This window comes from Caloenas nicobarica, chromosome 6 (assembly GCF_036013445.1).
Source record: "Caloenas nicobarica isolate bCalNic1 chromosome 6, bCalNic1.hap1, whole genome shotgun sequence".
Lineage (NCBI taxonomy): Eukaryota > Metazoa > Chordata > Aves > Columbiformes > Columbidae > Caloenas > Caloenas nicobarica.
This window is the reverse complement of record NC_088250.1, coordinates 5,134,396-5,160,828: the sequence shown is the minus strand read 5'-3', so window position 1 is coordinate 5,160,828 and position 26,433 is coordinate 5,134,396. Positions and strand designations below refer to the sequence as shown.

The 26,433-nt window shown below is 39.0% G+C and overlaps 2 protein-coding genes across 3 annotated transcripts; one reads left to right on the top strand and one right to left on the bottom strand.

Moving 5' to 3' along the window:
• Positions 1 to 1,625: 1,625 nt before the first annotated feature.
• FASTKD2 (FAST kinase domains 2) lies at positions 1,626 to 13,035 on the bottom strand. 2 transcript variants are annotated; one of them, XM_065637856.1, is made up of 12 exons: positions 12,976 to 13,035; positions 11,662 to 12,452; positions 11,143 to 11,246; positions 9,545 to 9,653; positions 7,952 to 8,075; positions 6,348 to 6,487; positions 5,863 to 6,035; positions 5,321 to 5,484; positions 4,061 to 4,282; positions 3,380 to 3,464; positions 2,223 to 2,337; positions 1,626 to 1,773 (listed from the first exon to the last, which is right to left on the bottom strand). In XM_065637856.1, the coding sequence occupies exons 2-12, from the start codon at positions 12,364 to 12,366 to the stop codon at positions 1,654 to 1,656; spliced, it is 2,061 nt and encodes a 686-aa protein (XP_065493928.1). In that variant the 5' UTR covers positions 12,367 to 12,452; positions 12,976 to 13,035; the 3' UTR covers positions 1,626 to 1,653. The 2 variants fall into 2 exon arrangements, with proteins under 2 accessions (XP_065493928.1, XP_065493929.1); XM_065637857.1 differs by having other exon boundaries at positions 11,677 to 12,452.
• A 94-nt stretch (positions 13,036 to 13,129) lies between these two features.
• On the top strand, positions 13,130 to 24,583 carry MDH1B (malate dehydrogenase 1B). The gene is made up of 10 exons (XM_065638017.1): positions 13,130 to 13,160; positions 13,255 to 13,367; positions 14,906 to 15,040; positions 15,179 to 15,321; positions 15,994 to 16,496; positions 17,580 to 17,721; positions 18,259 to 18,422; positions 19,534 to 19,673; positions 20,401 to 20,485; positions 24,528 to 24,583. Exons 1-10 carry the CDS (start codon positions 13,139 to 13,141, stop codon positions 24,581 to 24,583), a joined length of 1,503 nt encoding a protein of 500 aa, XP_065494089.1. The 5' UTR covers positions 13,130 to 13,138.
• The last annotated feature ends 1,850 nt before the right edge of the window (positions 24,584 to 26,433 follow it).

Genomic DNA, 26,433 nt, shown 5'->3' with positions numbered 1-26,433 from the left:
GCTCAGGTGAGAACTGAATCTGACGCTGCATTAGCTCCGTCAGCAGCACTTCAGCTTTGAACAGCACCAAATGGTTTCTCAAACACATCTCTGAGCACTACCTGACTCTCCAGCACAGAGTACTTCAGGCCTCCTCCTGCATGGGCCGGGACCATGAGTCAGTTGGCCAGCTCAGAAGACCAGAAAGGCTCTGTCCAGTCCGCTTCACAGATGAATTGGTACAGAAAACACTTTCTTAAAGTAGCAGATCCAAAAAGGGGCACAACAAAGTTCTCATCCAAGTCGAGCAGAGGAACTCTGCTTTGTTTGGTTTTTTATAATTGCATCAAATCTGTTTTTCTGCACATGCTGCATTTCAGACACTGGAATGCTGACCAGCTTGCTTCGCTTTTTATGCCAGACTGCTGTGACAATGCTGCTTTGATTGCAGTGTCCTTCATAAATGGGCACCATATTCCATCTACATGTTCTCCAAGAAGTTGAGCAGTGATTTTAAGCACGTGTTTTCTTTTCACCTTCTCTCATCACTGCAACACCTTTTTTATCTCATCATTGTAATATCTTATCCATGTGTCCACGCTACTTCAGCAAGACAAAGAACGCAGTTCTTGTGACTTATCAAGTGAAGCAAGGGCACCACCGTTAGGTAGCACACAGTCGCTGTAGAAAGTGTTGCTGTTTCCCTTCGTGCCGATGGGGCTGTGGCAACGCTACAGCAAAATTGTGACTCAAGATCTGGTTATACTGCAGAAACAAGCAAGCCGTTGTTGGAAATGTATGTATTTTGAGCATTCCAATGCTCTTGCTAAGTACTTCAGCAACTCCAGCACAACAAATGGATTTTACCAGTAAATGTTACCAAGAATGGAAATATGTACCAGTTTTCTCTGTCCTTCAGCTCAAAGGCCCAAAACTGGTTTGAACTTTTAGGACTGCCAACATAATCAAGTTTACCACTACATAACAGGCCAGTGGAGTTGCATCACAGTATGTAATAAACAAATCCGCGTATTGAAATAGTTGTGGAGACACTAGTATCAGAAACAGAGATCAAGAGTCAGTTTATAAATATATACCAGACCTGTGTTCTTCTAGTGAGAAGTACCGAAATCTATTACAGTAGCAGTGAAGCAAAAGGTTCAACAGTAAAAGCACACAGCTAACAGAAGCATTATTGGCCTGAACTTCTGAAAACTGGGCGAGATTTGATTTCCTCAGAAATTTTTCACGTAACTTCGGATTCCTTAATATAGCCCTTAGGCTGTGTTATTTACTGCTTTACCTTCTATAGTTCTGCATAAAGATTAACACAGGAGATGGTGGTGGGGGGATGTTGGGGAGAATCCTTCTAGTGCATCTTTGTAGACCAGGTTCCAACAGCACTTGAAATGGTCACATCCTTTCCCTGACCCAACAGCAATAGATACCAGGATGCTTTGTGGATTAATTAAGTAGTTCCTTCCACTAAAGAAAACCCACTCTCACTTCACAAAAGAAAACCCTCGCTATCAGCAGATACTTTACAAACTTTTCTCAATCTGTAATACTTTGGAGTAGGCAGTTGTTCATAAAACTGCTTATCTCTTCCATTAAAACCTTACAGTAATTGCACAGGAAAATAGAGATCAGGAGATCCAAAACTGCTGGTTTATTTTAATAATTATCCTGCACAGTGACTTCAGAAAAATGGAAAGCATTTTCTGAATAAATTTTTCCTTTTAAAAACTCAACTGCATCTTCGTTTGTCATTTCCTGAAACTTCTTGTTCAGGACCTGGAAGAAAGGAAAAGGGAAAGGTATATTAGTTCTGTTGTCTTTAGCAAACTACCCTGTCCCACAAACCAAGCACTTAGTCATGGGAAGGCCATAGGGAGTTCTATTTTGAAAACAAGTTGACTTGAACCATTCATTCTATAAAAATCAGGGAAATCAGCCCAAGTCACATAGGTTTTTAAGTACAAAGCAATTCAGTGGCTTCTTTTTATTTCCTGAACTACGATTATATTTATTTTGCTGATAATGCTGAGTGGTAGCTTATCTTTCAGAGTTCCTCTGTTGTTTCTCCCTAGTGACACCACCATCACCACCTTCTAAGTAGAGACGATATACAATGACCACTCTGGAGAAGGGTCACCATTCCCTACAAGGTCTGTTCTACCAAACATACTCAGCACCGTGCTGATAACAGGACTGAAACAGAGAGAGTAACAGGGCTCTCTTACCAGAATCACATGGTAGCCCAGTTTATTTAGGTGCCGCTGCTTCATTGCCAGCTTCCCTTGGGGGTGCATTGTACCCACACAGAAGGCAGACAGAGGAACAAAGAGAAAAGCCAATCTGCAACCAAGAAGAGTAGGGAAGACTCCATTGTACAAATGCAGAATAAGCATTTTTAGGACAATGATTCAATGATGTCCTTTAACACTGCAGAATATACAGCTGTCTTTCTGGTAGGCAAAAATATTAGGACTGCACAAACTTCATTATCCTTTTCCAGACTTAAGTAATTTAGAGCCTCTCTTCTTCTGTGGACTTCACACAAGTACCAGCATCTACCCAAATTCCTCCAGCAGAATTAAATCCTTAGATGTCCACTTCTCCCACAATGAAAAGGAAATAGAGCATTCAAAATGCTACATTATTTTGACAGCTTCTGCATTTACTTTGATCCTTTGCTAATATTCAGAATTAGTTAGTTCCTGCCATAAAAACCTACTTGGAAAGGAGAGGAAAGCTGAATGCTTTGGAAGCCTGACAGTGAGTTTGTTACACAATTCACTAGCTCTCCTTCTCCCAAAAAGCAAAGTATACAAAACACATTGCTGTGCAGTGATCCAGCACACAAATGTTAAGTATTACCCAATTCTATTTAAGTGTTACTTCAATGATGTATGTCCCACTTCAGTTACTGAGAGGTCATTCTTCTACACAAGATTAAATTAATCACCTAAAATGTGGATATGATGATCCTTTCTATTCAAATATATTTCAGCAGCTGAATTAATTGCCATAACATCAGGAGAATAACTGAACACTTTAGTTGGACACACAAATACTTGGAATTTTAAAACCATAATGCAGCAATTTTTTTGAAGGGATTTCAGTCATACTTCAAAACCTGTCTCCATTACAAGAGTATCAGATTACTGGGATGTTTCCTGCCTCTTTCTCTGGAATGTTAAGTTTTAGCAGGTGGTAGTGACCTGGATGAGTTGTTGCTCTGAACCAGCATGGCAACTTTTGTATATTTCAGTGAGCACAAATAACAAGTTAGTTATCTACTTTGCTTCTGCAAATCCATGAATCAAAGTAGTAACTGGATGGAATACACATAAATAAAACTACCCTGCTAGAAAAAATACGCAGTCAAAAAAGACACCTTTGAACACTTGAGTCAGCACCATCATCTGTTGCAGTTATTGGAAGCACTTTCTTTCTGACTGAATCCATTCTGATTTCAAAATCTGAAAATAAAACAACAAAACATTCAGCATTGCAAGAGGTTACAATTAATGTTCTCATTTGAACATTAATTGTTCAAATTGTTTTCAAATGTACAGCTCATTTGAAAAAGTTAACACATACCGTCACTGCTCTAATTGCTGTTCTCTAATAATTTATATATTACTGATGGCTTTTCCCTCCCTGCAACCAGTATAGACAGCTACAACTTGCACATCTCCAGAAAAAACAAAACCAAAACCACATTCAGTTTTCAAAACTGTAGATCTGACTTTATGGGAGTGAAATCATAGTTTAGCAGTTGGCCACATTGGATTTATATACAATTAACATCTGCCCACTGAAGCTTAACAAAAAGTCCAAAGCAGTTTCGTAAATAAAAGTAATCATAATGTTTTAGTAAATTGACTTAAATACTTTAACAGAAGCATCCTAGAAAGTAGATTCACCAATCAAGTCCATCATTAGTTACAAGACTGTGTCTTCAAAGTGTTGCACTTTAAAGCACTTGTACCCTATGCAAATTTCTAACCACCTTATTATTTTAGGGATTATAAATCTATATTGAAAACAATATGACAGTAATTTGGCTTCATACCGATATGATATTTATATGGTAGCTGAACGTTTTGCCGAAACATGTTCTCATCTCCCAGAAGTTGTATCAGTGCCTCCCGAGCCTTTCTGAGATTAAGAGATACTAATGAGGAGCCATTCTCAGTTGGTACCAATGCAGGCTTTGTGAAGGAAGGGCTGTCAAGTTCCATACATGTTTTCACACAGCGAAGCATCATTTCCTTTTGTTCTTTGTAAAGATCATCTGAAAAAGGATACAAAAAAAAATTACATCCAATGTATCATCTTGAGGGTTTCTTCCAACCAAAATGATTCTGTGATTTCACAGAATTTTTCATTTTACTGTCATTTCTAGTCTGTTCTGGCAGAGCAAATTAATTTCAATCCAGAAATCAAAACCCAATTGTTTTTTTACTGAATATTATTGAGTATCTTCAATATCTTGTTAAATATACACCATCAATTCACTAATTATAATATTAAAGACCACGGCTGGAACCTGCCCATTCATTCAGTCTTTCCCCCCTACTGTACACAGCTCTGTGCATGCTATCGGTTATTACAGGAAACCTAAGGAGAACATGGAATGAGAGAGCATGTATAAAAACCATTTATAAAATCCAGACAAGCAGAAGGGTATTTATAAAACAAAGAAAGGATATCAGACTTGGCCATAATTTTGAAACTGTACTTCCAGAGTACTAAGTACAAACTCTAAGCAGTTACAGCTTTGCAGCTTTCAGGTTCAGTCACAGCAGGCAGTGTTTTACTGTACACTGCAGTTCTCCTCTGCTCAACTACTCTACTGGCTGTACAGAACTGTAATATGGAAACCAAATTCTCCTACAAACCATTTCAAGTTCCCCATTGTAACCTGAAGCAGTCGAAAAATCCATTTTACTCATGAGTCCAGGTACTAAAGTTGGTTTACAAAGGTTTAGACTTCTTGTGTTTTTAAAAATTCCTGAACATCTGTCGAAGATAGAACCCCTGGCTCTTACACATTCCTACCATTTCCACAAATCTCATATTCACCTTTCTCCATGCATACATCTACTATTAAACTATTGCCACGATGGGACCCAAGACAATAAGCTGGATGCCCTAGCACAGAAACAGATCACTTAGATCACCTACATTAGCTTTGTCTTAAGGACTTCAACTTTAATATAAATCACATTTGCATTCTTTAAGTTCTAAATTTTGAAAACAATTACAACAAGTTATGTCCAGAGGCGGACTATCCTTTTTAAAAAAAGAACATTACAAAGTAAGGCCTGACCTGATAGTAGAAGTTCGTTCCTGCTGTCCTTTTGCAGCAGCTCATCAAGTGCCTGATGAGGAAGATACCCTAAGATGCAAAGTGAATATGCTGCCTTCAGCAGTTCTGTGTTGGAAATCTGAGGTAGGTACTTAATCAAGCAGCTATGAAGAGTCTCAAAAAACCTTTTCCAAAAGCAGAAGAAAAGTATCTAATTACACAAATAAGGCTATAGAAAATACAGATTTCAAAGAAAAACACAACTCAGAAATCTTTATTCTATTGTATAATCATATGTTGCATAAACTAACATTAGCTTTTGATTCTTCTTTGAGGACACAGCTGCCTACTAACAGATTTAGTAGCCTGGTCAGTCTAGAACCAAGGTCTCAATTTTCAATTACAGAGAAAAATTCCTATGTAGAAAAAATGTGAAAAGGCATAGCAAATTTACCTTACAGATTAATAAAACAGGATTATGAATTCTTTCACAACTTAGTTGCCATACATTACTCTATAATGACTACATAACGTATTATCAGGCATTCTAAATGAAAACCTACAGATTCTTTTGGCCTCTGGGAACATAGTAGAGTCTTGAATACACTCGGAGAACAATCAAAAGGTTTTTCAAGTTGAGGAATTCGGGGTCTTGTGTCACCTTCTCAGCAAAAACACCCATCAGCTCACGAGGCTGAAAACCAAGTGTCTCAAAGGCAGAAAGGAGAAGGACAATCTAAAAGAAAACAGAGAATTATAAGGTCAAGAAAGCCAGTAAAGTGGATCCTATCTGTTGATTTCATAACAGGCATTTTTAATGAAAGCAATTTTTTCAAACTGTAACACCTCTTTTATTTCTTATTTACTTGTTCATCGATAAACAGAAGAGCATTTTAAAAAATTAACTGTATAAACTTCATCAGATTGGTGTTCATAAAAAATCTGTTCTCTAAAGACCAAACACAAACTTGAAGTAAGGTAAAATAGAAAGCACCAGAAATGTTTTATGCTACTTGTACCACTCTAAATTATTTGGTCTGAAACTCACCTGTCTTTTGTCCCAAAGGCAGGCAGCAGAATGAACATAGTCTGCTAATGCTGAGAACAGTTTTACATTACGGTACTGGAGATTGTAACAAGCTTCCAGAATGAGAATTAACGGCCGAAATGGAACATCATGGACATTTTCTGTAACAGAAGAGCAAAAAAGGACAAATGATACAAAGCAATGGGAGTTGTAGGTTGGAGATATTGTGGGAACAGTTTGGCTGAAGGATGGAAGAGGGAAAAAAACCCAAACAACAAGGAACTGTGGAACAGACAGACTGGCTAGGCAAAATCAACTGAGTAAATCACATGGAAGAAACTGAGAGATAGGAGAAAACCAAGCGAGTCAGGACCAAGCTAGAAAGGATAAATCACCAAAAGGGGAAAAATCAACAACAGAAGCAAGAAGATTGTGTTCCCAGAACATCTTCTGTTCCAGGATTCGTATTACTGGACACTTTGACCTTAACTTCTCTCTTCTGCAGAATTAGAGAACTAGTATCAGCACTAGGTCACTCCCTTGCTGCTGCAAAAATTATCTCAATAAGTACCCATGAAGTACACAGTTACAACAATTCTGGTCAGGTCTCCAGCTATGGAAGAGAGGGCTACGTTCTTAAGAGCCCAAGCACAGGATGTGGAGAACCTGCTGGAGAATTCCCTTGCCCCATGGCCCCCAAAGCGTGCCTCTCCTTCCTCTTCCTAATCCATCTCCAGCCTCTGATAGGGGTCATTTCTGTCCAGCAATTAATTGCACTGTCCTCAGAGCATCATTTACATGATGTGCAGCATGTAAGACCTGAAAACATGCACTGAAAAAATGCAAAAAAAAATAGAGTAGCTGCTCACTCTGTGTATGCCACCTAGTTTGTGTACTGAGTGTGGAAAACCCAGTATACGTTATTAAAGACAGTGTCCTAACACATTATGAACAACTATGACAAACAGAGGCCGTACAGGCAGCCCAAACACTCCTGCTTCATTTATGTTAAGAACGCTATTTTGCTATCTTAATGGTTTTTAGACACGAATTCACATGTATTTTAAGTCTGAATCAATACATACTGACCACATATACTTAAGAAATGTATTCTAAAGGTATGGAGAGGTGAAAGCATTAGTTTATTTATTTTTTTTCTGGGCTGCAGCATGAGGTCAATTAAGCAACATTCAATAATGAAATCCAGTTAATCAGGGAAACACTCTGTTCCCTTTAGTTTATCAACTAATCACACTAAGCCACCAATCCATCCTGTAAGATGTCCATTTCCAATTCAGATTTGTTTTAAAAGTTTATCTGAAATCTACTTTTTCTTGCTAGAATTCAACTCTTTTTCCTAAATTCTGCATACAGAAAAATGTAAAGAAAAATATATAGTTCAGGTAAATGTTAAGAAGGCCGGAGATGACAAGAATTATTTGCTTTCATTATCAATAAGTAATTTTCTGTCTTGCCGCTTTTCAAATGGCTCTGCATTACTATAATATCTTGTAAGGCAAAGATGTTTCCTAAGTTTTAAAGGAAATCAGAAAAGGGAGATGAGACAATAATTAGGAAGAATTTAGTATAAAGAAGGGAAATGTAATAAACATGTTTTTTCTTACCCTGGATCTTTTTACTGCAGGCATTCAGGATTGGAATGGAACAATAATTCATTGCAGCAAGAGCAAAAAACACACGCAGAGCATTCGAGAAAGTCAGATGGTCTATCTCCTTCAGAACTGCCATCTAAAGTGAATTAGAGTTTATTAATCCTTCCTTCTGCAGGTATATTATCACTGCTTTCTTAGCCTGTTCAGACTTATATGAAAGAAAAAGGAGCAACAAACAACAAAAGCATAAAGTAACTACTCTCAATTTCTTACTACACAATTATAGCAGATCAACTGTTGTACAGCCATGTCGCCATGCAAATTCCCAGAAATTTGCCTTTATATGGATTTTTAAAAGAAAGAAGTCTCAGTAGAGCTTATTTCCAAATACTGTGAATATGTACCTTCTACCAACTCTTAAAAATGTAGCAAAAATATAATTGGCATAGTTGACTTATTTAATAGTGCTCCAATTACTGTTTTGGATGCACATGAAAGCTGTAAGCCTTCAAAGTGATCCAACAGCACACCGAGTGCTGTACCTTTAATACAAACACCCAGCTACAAATGCAGACTGAGGCACAGAAGGTCAGCTCTGATGCCACAAAAGAGACTTCATTTATCAAAGCAGTAATTAGATTGATATAAATGACAGTAAAAATGAGACTACAAAGTATATTGGCTATTAAAACACAATATTCTTACTGCATGCCTATCAAAGGTTAAACATAAAATGCATCTACAATAGAAATTATATAGTATTACAAATAGCACCCTGTAGGCTCACAAAATTAAGAGCTCCCTTCAGTTAACAAATGGAAAGGTTACTTTTCTCTTGGTTCCACATTCTACCACATCTTCTGCCAGTGTCTCATCATCTTGTAAGAAGTGGTACCTTGTCTGAGGTTTCCTGATTTACTTAAGTCTAACACATTGCGTGAGCCCCCTGCACTGCCCTATTCTTGCCCAGTTTCCCATCACTGCTATCTTCCCTCACTTCCCCACTAATACTATTACGAACTCTGACGTCAGAGCCCTTCGGCTATGTGATGAAAACCTTAGCAGGCCCTGTTTGAAAGAAGGTTTCAAAAAGTGTCTATAATCAGGGGACGAAACCCAGTACACCCTACCATAAAACCTTCTCCCAGCCACTGTATTTCCCAGGGGACCTTTCAGACACAGAGAAAGAGAAGGCCACGAGCTAGACGAGTTCTCCTGGCACCTCACTCCCATCGGTCCTCTAGTCTGCTGTCTTCTGGTCTTCCAGCCACAAGCTGGGCAAGGGAATCAGGGAACACCCTGTAACTGCTTCTACGAAATACCAGTTGCCAACCCAAACAAGAGGTGAGGGTGCTGATATTTTACTGCCTTGATTCCTTTTCTACCATCTCCATTGCTTTCTGCCCCCTTTCATGGTGGGGTATCCCCAGTGTCCAAATTTAAGTTCCTCCTGCAGATAAAACTGGACTATGACTCATATAGCAAATGCTGTTCAGAACTATGAGATTATCTCTTTGAGTGTCTGGAAAGAACCACACACAATTTATAAACGATGCAAGAGCACAGGCTTTGTGGAAGTAAAAATGAGCCTGCAACTAAATTTACCTCTAATTGCTTTTTCAGAAAGACTGGAGCATCTTTTCCCATGCATTTCATCAGGTTTTGCAGCATGAAGATGTCTCTGATACTTGGAATGCGCTGCTCCACTAGTAATCTGATGAAGAAACACACACAAAGCCTTCAGCTAGAGAGTGACTGTTTGATAGAGCTTTCCTCATTTCAGCAGAAACAGGTAGGTACCCCCACTCTCCCTCACTGATGGACTCCCAAGTTAAATCTGTAATTCTCTGCTCCTCGCCCACCCTCTTTTTTGCAAGGCTGGCATAACTCTACATGATATAGCTGCAGCATGGATATTTTCCCACACAGAAATAGTTATTTATGCTTTATTAATGTTATCCTGATAGATGAGTGTTTTTGCTGATACATTAACAGCAGGGGCACCTTTCCGGTCTGCACATGTGACTCTGCAGATATGAGTGCTGTTAAGCCTCAAGGAATTAATTCTACTCTGCAGGAAAAAAAAAAAAAAAGGATATTTGTATCACAGAATCATCTATGTGCTGGCAAGTTCTGAAACTTGGAAACAGACATTGACAACAACCTAGTGCAACTGAGGGAAAAAAACCAAACAAGCAGTGCTGTGGGCTGCAGAACAGAAGGGGTTATCCTAACACAGAGGAATGATAGGCACAAGATGAAGGAGTTCTGCATTCCCAGCACCTCCTGTTTTGGCTCAGAGGGAGGTAATTGTTATGTGTGAATCACCCGTAAATAACCCTGTACAGCTACAAATATATGAAGTGTCACTTTCTAAGGCAGTGCACTTGCTCTGAAGTTCATCCCTGCAGATGTGGCTTCCTGCAAATGGGTAAGAGCTCCAGACATCAAGACAGAGAAAAAGCTGTTGATTGATCTCCTGCTTTCTATCAACTTACAAGAACTGTCTACCTGAGCTTCCAGGAGAACCTGATTTTTGCATAACACATCCACCTTCTCACAGCAGGACCTGACACAGGACCAGAAGTACTAATCCATGGCAAATTTTGTGACAACCTCAGTAAAAATCCCAGGAGTGAGCAGACTGGTTAGCCGTATAAAACTCATTAGCCCAGAAAAAAAAAATCACTACAGCCAAAGAAGTTATTCTGATAAAGCACTACACAGGCGGCCTTGCTGGACACAAAGTCTAAATTTGTCTTAATTTTTACTTAATAAATTAAAAGACAATATTCCCTTGCTGTTAAATAGCATTTTTCATCATGACAAATCAAAACATCTCTCAAAATAAGCTAGTCCCACTACCTCCTTTCTACACACAGGTAAAACAGAGGCATAGATATGTGAAGTGACTTGATCGGTATCACAAAAATACCACAGTGGGAGAGCCGCAGTCAGCATATGAATCCCCTGCAGAGCAGTCTAGTACCCTACGCAGTCATAGCCTTTCAGTTTTAAACTGCAAAGACAATGCCAAAAATCACTGTCTTGTACAGCTGTTATCTCAAGTTATCTCAAGATCATTTAAGTACTAAAACCACAACACGTGTTTTATGCACAGACATTCCCTCCAGGATTTCTAAAAGACATATATATTTAAACAATATTTAAATATGAACATGCAAAAGATGTATTTTTCTCACTGTAATCCAGCTTGAAGAGCGCTCACATTCTTGTCTTTTTCCAGCCCTGCTAAAGTAGTTGCCAAAACTGAGAGACATCGGTTATCAAGTTGATTGAGCTTCTCCTGTTAAAGAGTTTTCACAATGTCAGATTACTTCAAACCAGTAAAAGTTTCAGGTAAGGAAAACTGACCACTCTTAATCTGTACCCACTGTCTTATCTTTTCCTCCAGAAGTCAGTTCATAAGCTTTAATTCTGCAGTGACCTCCAAGGTCTCACATAGTCAAACTGAGTTGATTTGGAAAGGGTAATGATTTTTGAGATTTCTCCTGTATGTTAAATTTGTCTGAAATCAGGCAGTGGTTTCAAAGATGAAGGAAATTAGAAGTATACACAAATTAACTACGGGAGCCCTGTTTCCATGGAACATCAGACTAAGCGAGGCCTGCACCCCAACTCTCTCCGATGTTGCACAGCCTCCCAGGATGAGCCCTGAGGTTTCAGCCCAAGTTTTGGGGAAGAAGGATTTTGCTACTTACTTGGCACACCCTCACCAAAGTCTGGACTAAGAGAGTGTTCTGAGGAATGCCCAGTTTCACCGCAGCGTGCAGACTGAACACCAGGTCACCCCGCGTCATCTTTCGGGAGTCCCGCAGCAGCTGCTGACAAAGCTTGACGAAAGCTGGGTGCTCAAAGATCAGCTGCTTCTCGTAACGCTGCTGCTCTTCCGACAGGTTTTTGAAGAGCCTCCAGAGTGTCGTTAAACAGTTGGTGAAGTGCTTAGTGGAAACAGCAGACTCTGAAGCCAAGTCCAGTACATCGCAAGGGCAGGTGCAGTTCTGGAGACTATTAAAGAACGGTTCACTCTGATCCATTACGTGCTTCCCTTTGAAGCTCCCAGAATCATCCAGCTTTTCAAGTTCCAAGGAGTGTTGGGGAACCTGCTCACTCATCAAAGCCTCTGTGTTCTTCTCTGGTTGTATTTTAGCATCTGTGCTAAAAACATCTATCTTTTGAGACAGAAATCGCAGAGGTGATCCATGCAGAGAAGGAAATACATTTAAAAATAATTTCCTGAAGTTCACATTTTCCAGGGGATCCCTGTATGTGCCAATCCATAGAATGTGTTTTCTTGTTATAGCTGAAGATTTCGGATTGAGCACAAAATTGCATCTATGCACGCATCGGGCAGTATTTAACAAATAACTTATTTTATTATTCATTTTTGCTAATGTCTCGTGCATAGGTTTGAAATGCCAACTCAAAGTGAGGGTTCAGTGAAGTTCTACCGGTGGAAACAGTCCTGGAGAAACCGCATAAGATCACTTATCTGTAAAGAGAATTGAAAATTACAGAGTTACCAGATTTTCAAGTCATAAAGCAAACCGCCAAATCTACGCACACCATTTGCAAGGAAAAAAAAAATCTCTGCAAAGTGATTTGTAGAAGGACTTTTATTGTGTCTCGTTTAGGTCAAACGTCTCCACACAAGTCTAACTCATCCTGGGTGTCAGCTTTGTTTTGTTTTAACCAAAAACTGCGCCGGGAGGAAGAGTCTCTTCCCAACTGCCGTTTCTCCGAGGAGACGTATCTCCCGGCAGGGCTCCGGTGGGTCCGGTTAGCAGAACCCCGCCTGTCCGGGGCTGGCAGAGCTGCCCGGGGGGTAGGGTAGGGTGCAGGGTAGCGGTGCCGCAGGCCGGCCGGCCGCCCGGCCCCAAGGGGACTGAGGCCCTTTGGGCGGCTCCGCACGGGACTCGAACCCGCGGCCCGCGCCGCCCGCCTCAGCCGCGCGGGGAAGGGAGGGGACGGGCGGGTCGCGGGCCCCCGCTCCCCGCGCGCCCGGTAGCCGTTACCTCGCACGCGGCGGCGGCGCCATGACAGCGGGGGTGCCCCGAGAGCCCGCGCGCTCTCGGCGGGCCTCGCGAGAGGAGACGGCGCGAGCCGAGGGTCAAACTGCCGCGGCGCGCGGCGCGTTGCCGCGCAACGGCGAGGCGGCCGTTGGGGGGCGGCGCGCGCATGGCCAAGCTCGTGCTGGCAGGTGAGGCGCCGTTAGAGACCTTTGCACCGTTAAGCCCCTTACCGGTCGTTTGTCATCAAACGTTCCATACGCGGTGTTGTCGCTGTGTTCGCAGGTAAGGCGAACTGCCCTTACTATGCCAAGGCTGAGCTCCTGGCTGACTACCTGCAGGCGAACCTGCCGCACTTCAGGGTCCACAAGATCACTCAGCACCCTGACAAATGGGAGGTAAGGGGTGGTAGATGTCCCAGTGCTCTACAAAGCAAGTAAAGTGCTTATCTATAGTATGCCTCTTCTTGTTCTGTTTTAGTGTTTTGATATGTGGGTAGAGTCTGATGAGGAGCGGCTGAGGGAGCTGGGGCTGTTCAGCCTGGAGAACAGGAGGCTGAGGGGAGACCTGATCGCTGCCTGCAACTGCCTGAAAGGAGGTTGGAGTTGGTCTCTTCTCCCAAGTAACAAGTGATAGGACAAGAGGAAATGGCCTCAAGTTGCACCAGGGGAGGTTTAGATGATTGGATATTAGGAAAAAATTATTCACACAAAGGGCTGTCAGGCATTGGAACAGGCTGCCCAGGGAAGCGGTGGAGTCACCATCCCTGGAGGGGTTTAAAAGGTGTTTAGACGAGGTTCTTAGGGACATGGTTTAGTGCCAGAGTTAGGTTAGGTTATGGTTGGACTCGATGATCCTGAGGGTCTTTTCCAACTGAAATAATTCTATGATCATGGTGCTGCGGGAGCAGCTTTGGCTACGAGAGCCAGCCAGAGGGAGGGTTTGAATGTTGTGAGAGACTGGCATTCTCGTGAGTCTTCCCACAGAAGAGGGGCACAAAATGAGCACCAGCCTAAACCCATTTTGCTAGTAAGAAGTTGAAGTTTATTATTTTTTTATTATGTATAAGTGACTGCTCAGCCTGTAAATCTTTAGCGCACTGTGATTATGTATGCCTCAGAGTTATTACTTGTCAAGAACATTTCTGGCATTCAAGGGCTTTGAATTACAATAGAAGTCTGAAATTAAATCTGATGTGTTTGTTTATAATGTGGATGGGCCTTTCTGAGTACTTTTGCTGTAGACATGTTGCCTTGTTTGCACCGTAGTTCTTATAAGAAACAGAAAAAATTGCAGTATTACTTCATGAGATAGACAGTACTATCATGTTTATTACCTCTTAACATTTTAGAATAGAATCATAGAATAATTTCAGTTGGAAGAGACCCTCAGGATCATCGAGTCCAACCATAACCCAACTCTAGCACTAAGCCATATCCCTAAGAGCTTCATGTAAACGCCTTTTAAACCCCTCCAGGGATGGTGACTCCACCACTACCCTGGGCAGCCTGTTCCAATGCCTGACAACCCTTTCTGGGAATAATTTTTTCCTAATATCCATTTTGCTTGGTAGCTCAGCCAAGTAACTTAGTTAAGTGAATAGCAATTAACCTCTGCAGCTTACGTACCTTCTGCAGCTAAATAGCAATCCTCAGATTACTGGATACTTCACAACATTGCTATCTTTAGTACTGCTAAGACAACTGAGCAAAATTACAGCAGCAAAACCAAGCAGAAGTAAGACCTTTTGCTCTTTCGCTGAGGTATCACAGTGTATCACCATACCTCGCTTTAAGTCATTCCTCCATTTTGTGCACACTGGTACGTAAGTGGTGAAGCACCTTGTAATTATGAAGTAATGTTTATAGCTGTAACATTTAAGTGTTATCAAATGTGAAAAAGTATTAAAACCTTTTGTTGGGGATGTTTACGTTAGCAGTGGCTTCGTGACATTTGTGAAACGAATGGATGGAAACACAGCCAGTCTCCTATCATTTGGAGAGAGCTGTTGGACCGTGGAGGGAAGGGCCTGCTTCTGGGAGGTGTTAATGATTTTCTGGAATATGCTCAGGTAATGACTATAAACCCGTATTTTCTTAGAAGATTGTTGTTCTACATACCTCCTTCAAATGTAAAATAAAGCCCCCCTTTCTAATGTTACCTGTGTTTGGGTCGTCATTTGATTAGAGATCATTTTTTTTGTTCTTAGCACTATTATGGTGTCACCTCAACAATGTTGAGTGACGAAATGTTAGCTATTGCTGAGGAGAACCTGCAGGTGCATATTGAAATTGAAAAAGAAGAGGAAGAAATTAAAAGTCTTATCAAGCCTTTGCAGATCTGGATCACAAGGTGAGAGTAAAAAGAACATCTATGAAGTTTCACTCAGCTTCAGAAGAATGCACTTTTTCCTATCACATATAACAGGTGTAACCATCTGAAATTATGCACAAATCCCCTTAATTTGCTGATTTGAACTAGGTTCTGGAGCCCTCACTATGAGCGCTCAGTATATAATTTAGAAATTATTTCTACTTTTGTTACATTTTGCACCAGTTTAACTGAGGGATGTGAACAGGCAACATTTAGACTGAAGATCGCCTTAGGAAAAAGCAAGTATTTACAAAATAAGCTAGGAATTTTGTAATGCAATTATCTTGCATTAAATGTTTTTGGAAACATTTAAGTAAGTAAAGAGTATCTTGCAGTTTTTATTTGAGAAATTTCTGTATTTCTGGTAGTCCAAACAGAACACCTTAAAAAAAGTGTGGTTCTTAAAGACACCAGTTTTTAAGTGATAGTATTGACTGAAATGGGTAGGATCGAAAAACCTTCAAATAAAAGGAGGACGCAACTGTTTTAACCTGTTAAAATGACAGAAGGAACAGTAAAGGATCTAAGCTAATAGTCTGTTTAATCATAATCAAACATGAAAGAAATATCTTTGTGTTTATTTATGTAATCCTTCCAAACAAGTAGTGGTTAGTCATTAACTATAATTTTTCTATATCCTTCTCTTATCAGTGCATCAGCTCCCATCTGTTATCAGCTGATCCCTCTGTTGGCAAATGGAGAAGTGTTTGGGATGACCACAGAAATCAGTATCCATTTGCTCGATGCTGACCAGTTTAAGGAAGTTCTTTGTGGTATTGTGATGGAGGCTGAAGACATGGCGTTCCCACTCCTCCGCAGTATTTCACACCACACAGAAATAGATAAGGCTTTTATTCAAGCCGATGTTGTCATTGTTCTTGATGACGTCCTCTTAAACTGTGAAGTCCAGCCCCTTGAGTACTACGTGAGAGAAGTGAGTGAGATCTGTCAAGTGTATGCTCCCCTGATTGAGAAGAATGCCAAGAGTGAGGTCAGAGTAATTTCATCAGGAAAAACCTTTGTAAACCTAAAGGCAATGATGATTATGACATATGGCCCATCCCTTAAGCCTGAAAATGTCATTGGAGTTGCGACATCCTGGGAAAGTGCAGCTAAAGCCATGCTGGCCAGGAAGCTGAATATGAATGCAACAGGTAAATATTTATGTGTTCAGGTAGCATTTGGGGAATTCAGTGGACGGACGTGTTTGAGACTATCTCTTTCTTTGCAGAGCACAGTTGATGTGTGTGCAGAAGTGCAAGCACAGCAGTGCACCCACTGAAGTGCATGGCTACACAGAATGCCAGGGTGTGATTAGCAGGTGCCACCATTCTCTGTGCCTACTGCTATCTGGGTCTGTGCCTGATCCCATGAAATTATTTTGCTAACTCTTGGACGCAGCCCTGCTCTTCTGGTGTGTATTTCATGCTGAAAATACACTAAGAAGGACTGAGCTGTGTGGCAGATCAGAAACTAGGACTTCAAGATTGCATTCGCGCTCTGCAGCACATTGTTATTTTGGAGACACACAAACTCACTGTGAATAAACGTAACAACATTCTACTGTGCAGATAATTAGAGCATAGTACAACTGTGTTGTCATATTATTTCTAGGTTAATTAGCTCTCTTTCTCAGGTCAGTTGTAGCTTGGTTATATTTGCACAGTTCTGCACTGCACAGCAAAGGTGTGCTCCAACAGCCTGCACAGCGCTAGGATCCTTTCAGTGTTGCAGAGGTAGGAACTGGTCATCAATTATAAGTCTAGATGTTCTGGAGCCTAATAAAATAGAACAGTTAATAGGCTGAAGAGCCTATCAGCAGGTTATTTGAGAAATTCCTTTTGCACCAAAGCAGGTAGATTTTTTAAATTATTATTATTTTTTTACTGTTAGGCATTCTATATTTATATGTAGAGGATTTTAAAAGAAATGTTGCTGTATGTTTGCAATATGATTTGTTTTGGTTTTTAACAACTAAGTGTGTATTAGGTTTTCTCTATTATGTACAATAACATTATATGAATTAATATTCCTTTTTCAGCTTATGATGAGGTTTCATGTGTTATGGTGAACATGGTTGCATTTTTCAGATCCAGTCATTTCTGCTGTCAAGGCAGGACGCTGAATTGAAGAATAATTCATCTTGAAAGTGACTTCTGAGGGTCACCTAATCCAGCCTACATTGTGAAAATGTTTTTCTGTCTTTTCGTTCATCTATGTATTTTCCTCTGTTACAGGAGTTAAAGACATGATTGTTTGGGGTAATATTACTGGCTGTAACTACATTGATTTGTCACATGCAAAACTTTATGGATATGACTCTGCTATTTGGGGCCCAGCTAATTTTTCACGTCCTTTGTTGAATATGATTTATGATAGGTACAGTACAGATTTGTTGTTTGTTTGTTTGTTTGTTTAAAGTAGAACTAAAGAACTGCTTTTAATCCATGCTTATCTGAACTGTTTAATAAACATCAGGAAAGGTTTCTGTTTTCAAGATTCATCTTTACTGAGTAGTGCTGCACATAAAGGAAAACTCAAGTTGAATTACTCAGTCTGCAAAAGAAGTTGAGTGGTTCCTAGTGCTAAGCATAGTTCTGACTCTCCTGCCAACTTTGTTTATAACTATATTTTGCTACATGTTAAGCATGTTTCTCATCTGTGGTATTGTGAGCAACCTATAAAAGTAATACAATGTTCATAGATAAGTAGTGCTTTTTGTTACCTTTTGAGCCACTTGTTAGACCCTGTTTTTTCTCTCTTTAAAGTGCTTTGCCTTCAGCAGTGAAGTTTGAATAAGTTTTGACTATTTTCTTCCTTCAGGTTTAGTTCTTTTTTCCTCTAGAAAACTATCCTTCCTGCAGTCATCTTAGTTTTTTCTGTCGTCTTTTTTTTTTTCCCTTTTTTTATTGATAGCGAATGGATCCATTCAGAATTTCTATCTGCACAGAGTTCACTGAGTTCCCAGGTCTCTCATTGTGCAGGAATGTTACATGCTCATGCAGTAGCCACTTTACTGAGATACTGGTATCATGGCTCTCCTCCTGGGGAGATCGTTTCTGTGGGAATACTTACTGCAGGTAAATATACTTTTCCTTCTCATATTCTCTTGTAGCTTTCCCCAGGATGTATAATGTTACTTGTTAATCAAGATTTTTAATTTAATATAAACTTGTAAGACAAATCCTGATATAAGTGGAGGCTGAGAGTTTATTTCAGGATAAGAACCTCCAAATCTAAGCAATTTTAATCACCAAAGCTTGTGATTTGATAGTCACTTCTTACAAGCATATCTTAGGTTAATATTGTCTTGTTGCAGATCATCTCTGCTTTTCTGGTGTATGTGTTTTGTGCAAGGACTCTCTGTGTTCTTAGAGCCTAAGCTATAAAAGCTCGTTCTTTTTGTGTAGTTACGTGAACCAATAAATGGAATTTTTCACAACAGCTGTTTAACCCTTGTATGAAATTTTTTTTAAAAAATCCCCTTTTAAAGATGTAAAATTGTTACAGAAATTGTGTTGTAGCACAGGCAAGACATGGACCTGTTGGAGTGGGTCCAGAGCAGTGCCACAAAAATGCTCAGAGAGGTGGAACACCTCTCCTATGAGGACGGGCTGAAAGACTTCGGGTGTTCAGCCTGGAGAAGAGAAGCTCCAGGGAGACCTTATTGTGGCCTTTCAGCACTTAAAAGGGGCCTGTAAAGAAAGATGGGGACAGACCTTTTAGCAGGGCCTGTTGCGATAGGACAAGGGGTAATGGTTTTAAACTAAAAGAGAGGAGATTCAGACTAGATATCAGGAAGAAATTTTTTACAATGGGTGTGGTGAAACACTGGAACAGGTTGCCCAGAGAGGGGGCAGGTGCCCCATCCCTGGAGGTATTCAAAGTCAGGTTGAATGGGGCTCTGAGCAACCTGATCTGGTTAAAGATGTCCCTGTTCATTGCAGGGAGGTTGGACTAGAGATTGGACTATTCTACAGTTCTATGATTCATGAACATCTAACTAAAATACAAAGTTACAGTAAAAGGGTAATTCTGTGGTCTTTGAACTGTACACTGAAAAGGCAGTCTCCATTTATACTAAGATTTTACAGCTGCAGATTTTTGCAAGTCTGTAGGACTTAATTTTGACACTGAAGAGGATGTATTTTTTAAGCAGAAATAATGAGTCATTTTTTCCCTTTTCTTCAGGTCAATTTTGCATTCCTGAAGGAATTGTCTTCTCTATGCCAGTGAGGTTCCAGAATGGTAACTGGGAAGTCATGACAGAATTAGAAATGAATAAAACGACCCAAGAACTTCTGGACCGCTTAGCCCATGATCTGATTCAGGTGAGGATTTCTTCTATCTAATAATATGCCCATTCTGCCACCTATGGGTACGTTGCAATATAACTTTGAATACTGAGACATTGACTCCAAATGTTAGATGTACAAACTGCACACAGGCACTTATGCATGATAGATACCAGGTATTTATAAGTGTAAGGTAGTATTTATATATTGAAATGAACAGACAACTGTTCTGTTGTCCAAAAAGGAGATGATAAAATAAATTTAGCCATGTAAGTGTAGAATTTGCACCTCCAAGTTCTGCAGGCTTTATGCAAAACAGAAATATTAGCTTTAATTTAATGTTTCTGTGTTTTGTGCTGCTGAGGTAGGTTTTGTTTGTGTATTATACAGAGTTGTTCTATGCCAGGAGACATCTTTTGGGATCCTTATGGCTGTGATTCTGCATTAATGAAGGCCAGATTTTACTAGAATTAGGGATTTTTCAGGAAATACAGAAACAGCGAGCAGTAATTTCATCATGAGCTTCTTGTCACTTAGTGAGACAAAAAGAGTTTAATTTGACTAAATATTAAAATACTAAAAAGACTGGTCCCAAAATCTACATTCTAGTTTCAGTCAGATTTTGTGATCTTCAGTTATACTAGTAACATGTAAGGATTATTTTAATTTAACATCTATTAAGTTTGTGCTAGGAATGACAGTGGATGAAAAGAATGGGTGATGTTAAAATTGCCTTTTTTTCTTTTTTTTTTTCTCCACTCAGGAAAAGCTTGTTGCACTAAAGGAAATAAAAGAAATGCTTCCATATGGAGCTGATAAAATCGCTAGTAAAGAATATTTGCAGCAAGGTGGGTTTTTCTCTCTATGAAAGATGAGATCAAGTTTTAAATGAAAATTTAAGTAATGGATTCTTATTTTATGTCCCTTTCATTTAAGATGGATATAAAATCCTTTAGGAAGGAATAGAAATAACAAGTACTTGTCTGATGTATGCTAACCATGCATGGGGCATGGTGATAGGAATAGCACACCTGCGTGGTAGCAACCTTGTTTTCATAAGTTTCTATTCACAGATCATGAATATAAAAGCTGAGCATAAATAATACATTTAGCATGACACATTTTATCTTAGGTTATGAGTAAATACATTTTTTAAACTCAAGTAGCTATTATTAGAAAAGCACTTGCACTATATGTACTACTGTATGTTTTTGAAGTTATTCTTTACTATACTCTAATATTCTTTACTAACTAGAAATGAGTTTAATTTCTAACAGAGAAAAAAATACTGTAAATTGGAACTCAAACTTCTCATTGTTCAATTTGTTACAGTACCAAACAGTTCATTCAATATCTTTAGTCTATAAGTCAGTCAGAAAAAGAAAAGGTTGAGACGCTCAAAGACAGTTGGCTAAAAAAAGAGACATTCCTGCTTTCTGTAGAGAAGGCAATCTTGGTAAGTGGCAGCCACATCTGCCACTTCTTGCAATTACAATAGGTGAAAGATCTTTTAGAGATTCCCTACATTATAAATGATTAAGCTGTTTTGCTTTGTTAATGACACACCAAGTTTATCATGACTTTAATTTTTTAAATGCACAATGATATGAGAAATTTCGACTAAAAATCTATAGAACAACTCCGATGTCCTTTCCTAATATTCAGGGGCGTGTGGGAAGGCTATAGACTACCTGATACTGCCATGGCAAAACTCCCCTCAATCCACAGTCTGCTTTTCCCTTGCAGAACAAAACCCTCTCATCTTCTCCCAAGTCTTTCTGTGCTGCTTTTCCTATGTATTTCGCTTTCCAAATTCTCTGTCCTCTTAAGATTATATAAAGGAAAGAAGAATCATTCATCAAAATAAGAACAGATGAACTTTAAGTGTGCTTTATTTTTTCTCACATTTTCCTTATTCTCTGGTTCCCAAATCTCTGCACTTTCTCAGCCATTCCTTTCTAGTTTTAGGTCTTACGGGCCTTTTTCCTAGTTAGTTTTCTTTCTCCCTTCCTTCACATTCTTTCCAATACTTTTATATCAGCACTTACCATACTATGAGCTGTTCTTCTGCATTAAGGTCAGGCTGAAGAATGGGGAAACTATTTGGAGCTTAATGTCCAGGGCCTTTAGTGAGCATATAAGCCTTTTGGTTATCCATGCTTGTTTCTCAGGAAGGGACTACAGGCACAATAATATTTTCTTGATAAATACAGAGTTTAATTATTCTACTAATCATGACCTTGATTAACCCAAACAGGAGATTCCCAATTAGATAGGAGTGTCCTTCCCTGCCTGCTCTCTACTTGTGTGGCACTTCTTTTCTCTAGAGCTGTCCCATTCTTCTTGTAGCTGCTTTAAACACTAAGCAGAGGGGCTTTCCACTGCTAGCAGCTAACTGCTTAGTTGTGGCCTACTCTTGTGACTTTAGTACGGGTGCCATACTATTCAAGTATTATCTGAGTGCCCTGTTTATCTCCTTGCATGTATAAGCGTTTTAGGAGGTTAGCAAAAATATGTGCTTTTTTTGCTTTTTTTTACAGAGATGGAAACCTTGCCTTCTGGCTCACATTAGCCAGAGTTCTCTGGAGGAGAGAATGCTGAAAATTCCCATACTAAAACAATGTTTCCATTGCTCAAAAGAGCAAATTACGAAGAAAGGCTAAACATTGTCATAGCTTTTACAGTATCTTCCTCATCAAAAACCTGGAAATCTGTAAACAGAAAAATATTTCAAAACGAGTGTGAATATAGTATTCTTAATGTGGAGACCAAAGCAAAATTCCTACTGACTTTAATGAATCTAGGATTTCATTAACATCCAACAACTTATTTCTTCGGACCAATAAACTGTTTCAAAAACATCATTTAATGTCTAGAACGTTCATATTAAGACAATTTTGAGCAAGATTGTCACACATAGAGTAGCGGTTTTATAACTCTGAATTCTTGTTTCAGATATAATGAAACACAGTACTTGTGTAAGAATGGATATTCTCAGGCAAAAATGATTTTTAACCAAAAAATTTGACTACATACATAATTTTTGTCTCCATCTTTTTTATTTATTTATTGAGTTTTGTAGGGACTACTTATATGTGTTAAGTCAAACATGCAATTAATTAAGTCATTGTCTAAACAGGATTGTTGAGGAAACACTTTCACTTGCATGTGTTTGGTGTCTTAAAAGATGGAGACTATGTTAAATGAAGTATTATTGTACTACCTAATTTTTTATCAGATGTAAGTGTTTAAGCAAAACAAAAAGTTTCTTGGTCTTTGAGTCAGATACATACAGTTGGAATAAATTCATTATTCAAGTGGAGATTCAAACTCTGAACAGGGATAGACTTCATCTTACGTGAAGAAACCAAGAGGATTTTGTTTGTTATTTATCAGCTGATATGGGCAGAATGAGGAGGGGGGAGGTCTCACTAGTCTTAGAAAGAGGAGCGCAGAAAACTGAGATATCACAAGGGAGTTGGAAGAGTGTTGTTTCTTATGTGAAATGGGTAAAGGAGAAGCAACATTTACAGGAACTGAGATATCATTGTTACAAGTATGTCTATAGAAGAGTTCATCATAAGATGTAAAAAGTCTTGAGGAAAGTGGTGAGGAATCATTCATTTCATGAGGAAGTGGTCTCCAGGGCATTCTTTTCTAGTACTGTATGCACAGAAAATTGGCTGAGTCTCTGAGGAGCATCCACAGGCAGATGTCTCAGGAGAGCATAGTAGGGAAGGATGCTACCAGTAGTCTTGACAAACTACCCGGTTTGTTCCGTAGCTCCTTGAAGACAGGAGAGGAAAAGTTAGCTTCTCTAATGTGTATTTCCATTTGTTTTCTTCTATACGGAATATGATTTGACAGTCTTACTCTTCAAATTCTTTTATTCTACCCGTGGAGACAGTAGTTCAAACAGACTGCAATTCCAGCACCAATACTGCACAGCTGTTAACGAGAAGGAAATCAACTGTTTCTACAATATATAAGAAGGCTTACCAGACTCTGAGTCACCACCTGAAAACCACAGACAAAGAATTTCTTCTCAGAGATTGGGAGGAGAAAGACAAAACTAACGTCTTGGATGTCTCTTCTATCCTAAATTATTCAAATTAGATTTGCCTAATGGCCTGCAGGTAAATTCAGGTCTTTCCTCATGGAAGCGTAATAGAATGCAAAGGTTTCTTTTCCTAGCTTTTACTTTGGAGAGAAAGAATAAAAATAATAGGAAAGCTAAAATATGGTAACATATTCGAAACTGGTTACAGTTATAACACACTGATAGACTTATTCATCACTAAGTTTGGGTTTTCTATAAGTAGTAATTTCTGGTACACATTTTCTCACAAGTTACTGCGTAATGCTATGTATGCAGGATATTCATAACACTGATGAATCCTACTACCTGGGTGTTAGTGTAACTGGAAAAAATTATGAAAAAGGGCTTTAAGATAAATGTATGTGTCTTACAAATGTTATATATCTTCTGCATAAACCTTAGCATCTGGGTGTACTGTAGAGTGTGTAAGCTTTCTGGCTAGCCTGAACAGTTCTTATTCTAGGACATTACCAGTATGACTTACTATTTTTCCTCTTTGTTTAGTTGCACCAACTGTTTGTTACAGCACAGTGTGCTTTCTGCATTACTGTGCCAGCTTCCACCTCATTTTCAGTCTCTATAGCAACAGTTTCTCAGCAGCTAGGAGATGCTTAGTAAAGGTCCCTCAATTTGGAAATATTGCACTCCAACCATAAGAAAAAATTGCTTTGAAACAAAGATCAAAGACGTTTTCTCTTTAATAATTCAGGATGTTTATTACTAATTAATTAGTGTTCTCTGTTTTGACTGCTTAGACAATTACCTGATACTTTGATCTGGGCCTTTGCCAGGCATTTGTAGTGAACAGCATTCATTTAAAAGCAAAACCTTTAGAACTGTGTCTTGAAGTCAACTTTTAAGTGCTGTAAAACTACTGGACTTCTCTGGTGGTGTCATCTGACTTCTGGGCTTTTAGTAAGTAGCTGAGAGAAAGGTAAGTGTCATTACTGTATTTAAGAAGAGACAATAATTTTTGACTTGAACACAACATAGAATATTTTCACCCCTCACAGGGAACAAAAGTAATTGTAGTTTATTTTATGCATATTTGAAATGCTGATGAAATGTTGTCTGATTTCAAAAGAAGGAAGGCCTCTGTGATCAAGTCAATTGTTCTGTTGGGAGATTTCTGCCTTATTTGATCTGGTTTGTCTTTCTCTGTACTTTAACTTAATTATGTAGCATGTTTAAAAATGCATTTTATTTGCTAAAGTACAAATTCTGAGAATGTGTACAGACAAACAAAATACATGTAAGTAATCAAACATTACTTTTCTTGCACATTCCAATAGGATTCAAGAATAAGGCTACTCTTGTTCTGCACATAACAGATCAGAGTTCTTAATTGTAAAAAAATTATTTCCTGTACATTTGTTGTTTGGTTTTGTTTGGTTGTTTGGTTGGGGTTTTATTGTTTGTTTGGTTTGGTTGTTGTTGGTGGTGGTTTTTTCGTTTGTTTTGGGGGTTTTTTGTGGTTTTTTGTGTGTAAATATTTTTAATTATTAATAAAAGGCATGTGTAGCTGAAATACAGCACACTGACTGAAATAGTCTATCAATGAGCAGAGTTAGTTCAGATTTGATGTTTTGGCAGGCAGATGCTGCTTCTACTTTCATATGGTGTTCAATATAAAGTAGATGTGCTAACACCGAAGTAGATCCTGCTCATTTCACCCAAGCTCTCATGCTGCAGTCAAGATCTGGACCATTCATAGAATTTTGTATATAAAAACATGGACTGTAGATTTGTTAATAATGCCTCACATAACTTTATGGAGGGAGGGTTCATAGGTACGATGTTATGACACTGCACAATGACAGCCAGTTCAGTAAAACACATAAACACATACATAACTGTGGGGCCATGAATACCCTAGTACAAGAGTAGTGTGCTTATCCATATGGGTAATTTAAAGGTTAGACATTGCACTGTGCTGGATAGAGAGCTTGTCATCTTACAGTAAGTGTCAGGTGCTAATAGATTATGCATGCTGTATAACTCAGTGATGTCAGTGGATCTGTTCTTATTTGAATGAGCAAATTCTAATGAATGAGTTCTAATTTACGTGAGTTTCGCCTCTTATTTTTACATTCATCCTCTTGCTTTGCATTTTATGTACCTTTGGTGGAGAGAAAAAAAGGAGGAAGACATGAGGCAAGCCGCATGTTTGTAAGTCTATCTTTTAGTTTGCTGCATGTAGCTTTCAGTAAACACTTATGTTTAATTCATTGCTTAGAATCTTCTGATTTCATTGATATCCCTACATTGACTTTTCTGTCAAGCTATGCAGAGACATATACTGCTGCACCCATTTTAGGAGTAATTGTATAAGCAAATTTACATGCCTATGTAGAAGTTGGGCAGAACTGCAGTCTTTCAGAACCCGGTGTTAAGTCCAAGCTCTAAACCTTAGTGAGGAAGAAAATAAAACAATAGTGAAAAAGAAACATAGTGGCATTTCTTTCAAAGAAGGACTTTAATTAAAACTGTGGCATTGTAGTCTTTAAGAAGTTATTACAGCAAATCTGTATCCCATCATTTAAAATATTTATAGGTTATTTAGAGACAGAAACACAAAGTTGCAGCTTTCACCAATTAAAATGATGAGCAGCACATTTATGGTAGACTCAATAATTATAGGTCGTTGAATATTTATGCTTCATATTTGGCCAGTATCCTGTCATGTTTATGACAGAT

Excerpts from the sequence above, each read along its gene's own strand:
- FASTKD2 (XM_065637856.1), bottom strand. The coding sequence starts at position 12,366 with ATGCACGAGACATTAGCAAAAATGAATAATAAAATAAGTTATTTGTTA. Across the intron at positions 11,247-11,661 it reads CTTTGGTGAGGGTGTGCCAA|GAGAAGCTCAATCAACTTGA; the intron begins GTAAGTAGCAAA and ends ACTCTTTAACAG. Across the intron at positions 3,465-4,060 it reads ACCATATAAATATCATATCG|ATTTTGAAATCAGAATGGAT; the intron begins GTATGAAGCCAA and ends TTTTATTTTCAG.
- MDH1B (XM_065638017.1), top strand. The coding sequence starts at position 13,139 with ATGGCCAAGCTCGTGCTGGCAG. Across the intron at positions 13,368-14,905 it reads AGCACCCTGACAAATGGGAG|CAGTGGCTTCGTGACATTTG; the intron begins GTAAGGGGTGGT and ends TGTTTACGTTAG. Across the intron at positions 18,423-19,533 it reads TGTGGGAATACTTACTGCAG|GTCAATTTTGCATTCCTGAA; the intron begins GTAAATATACTT and ends CCTTTTCTTCAG.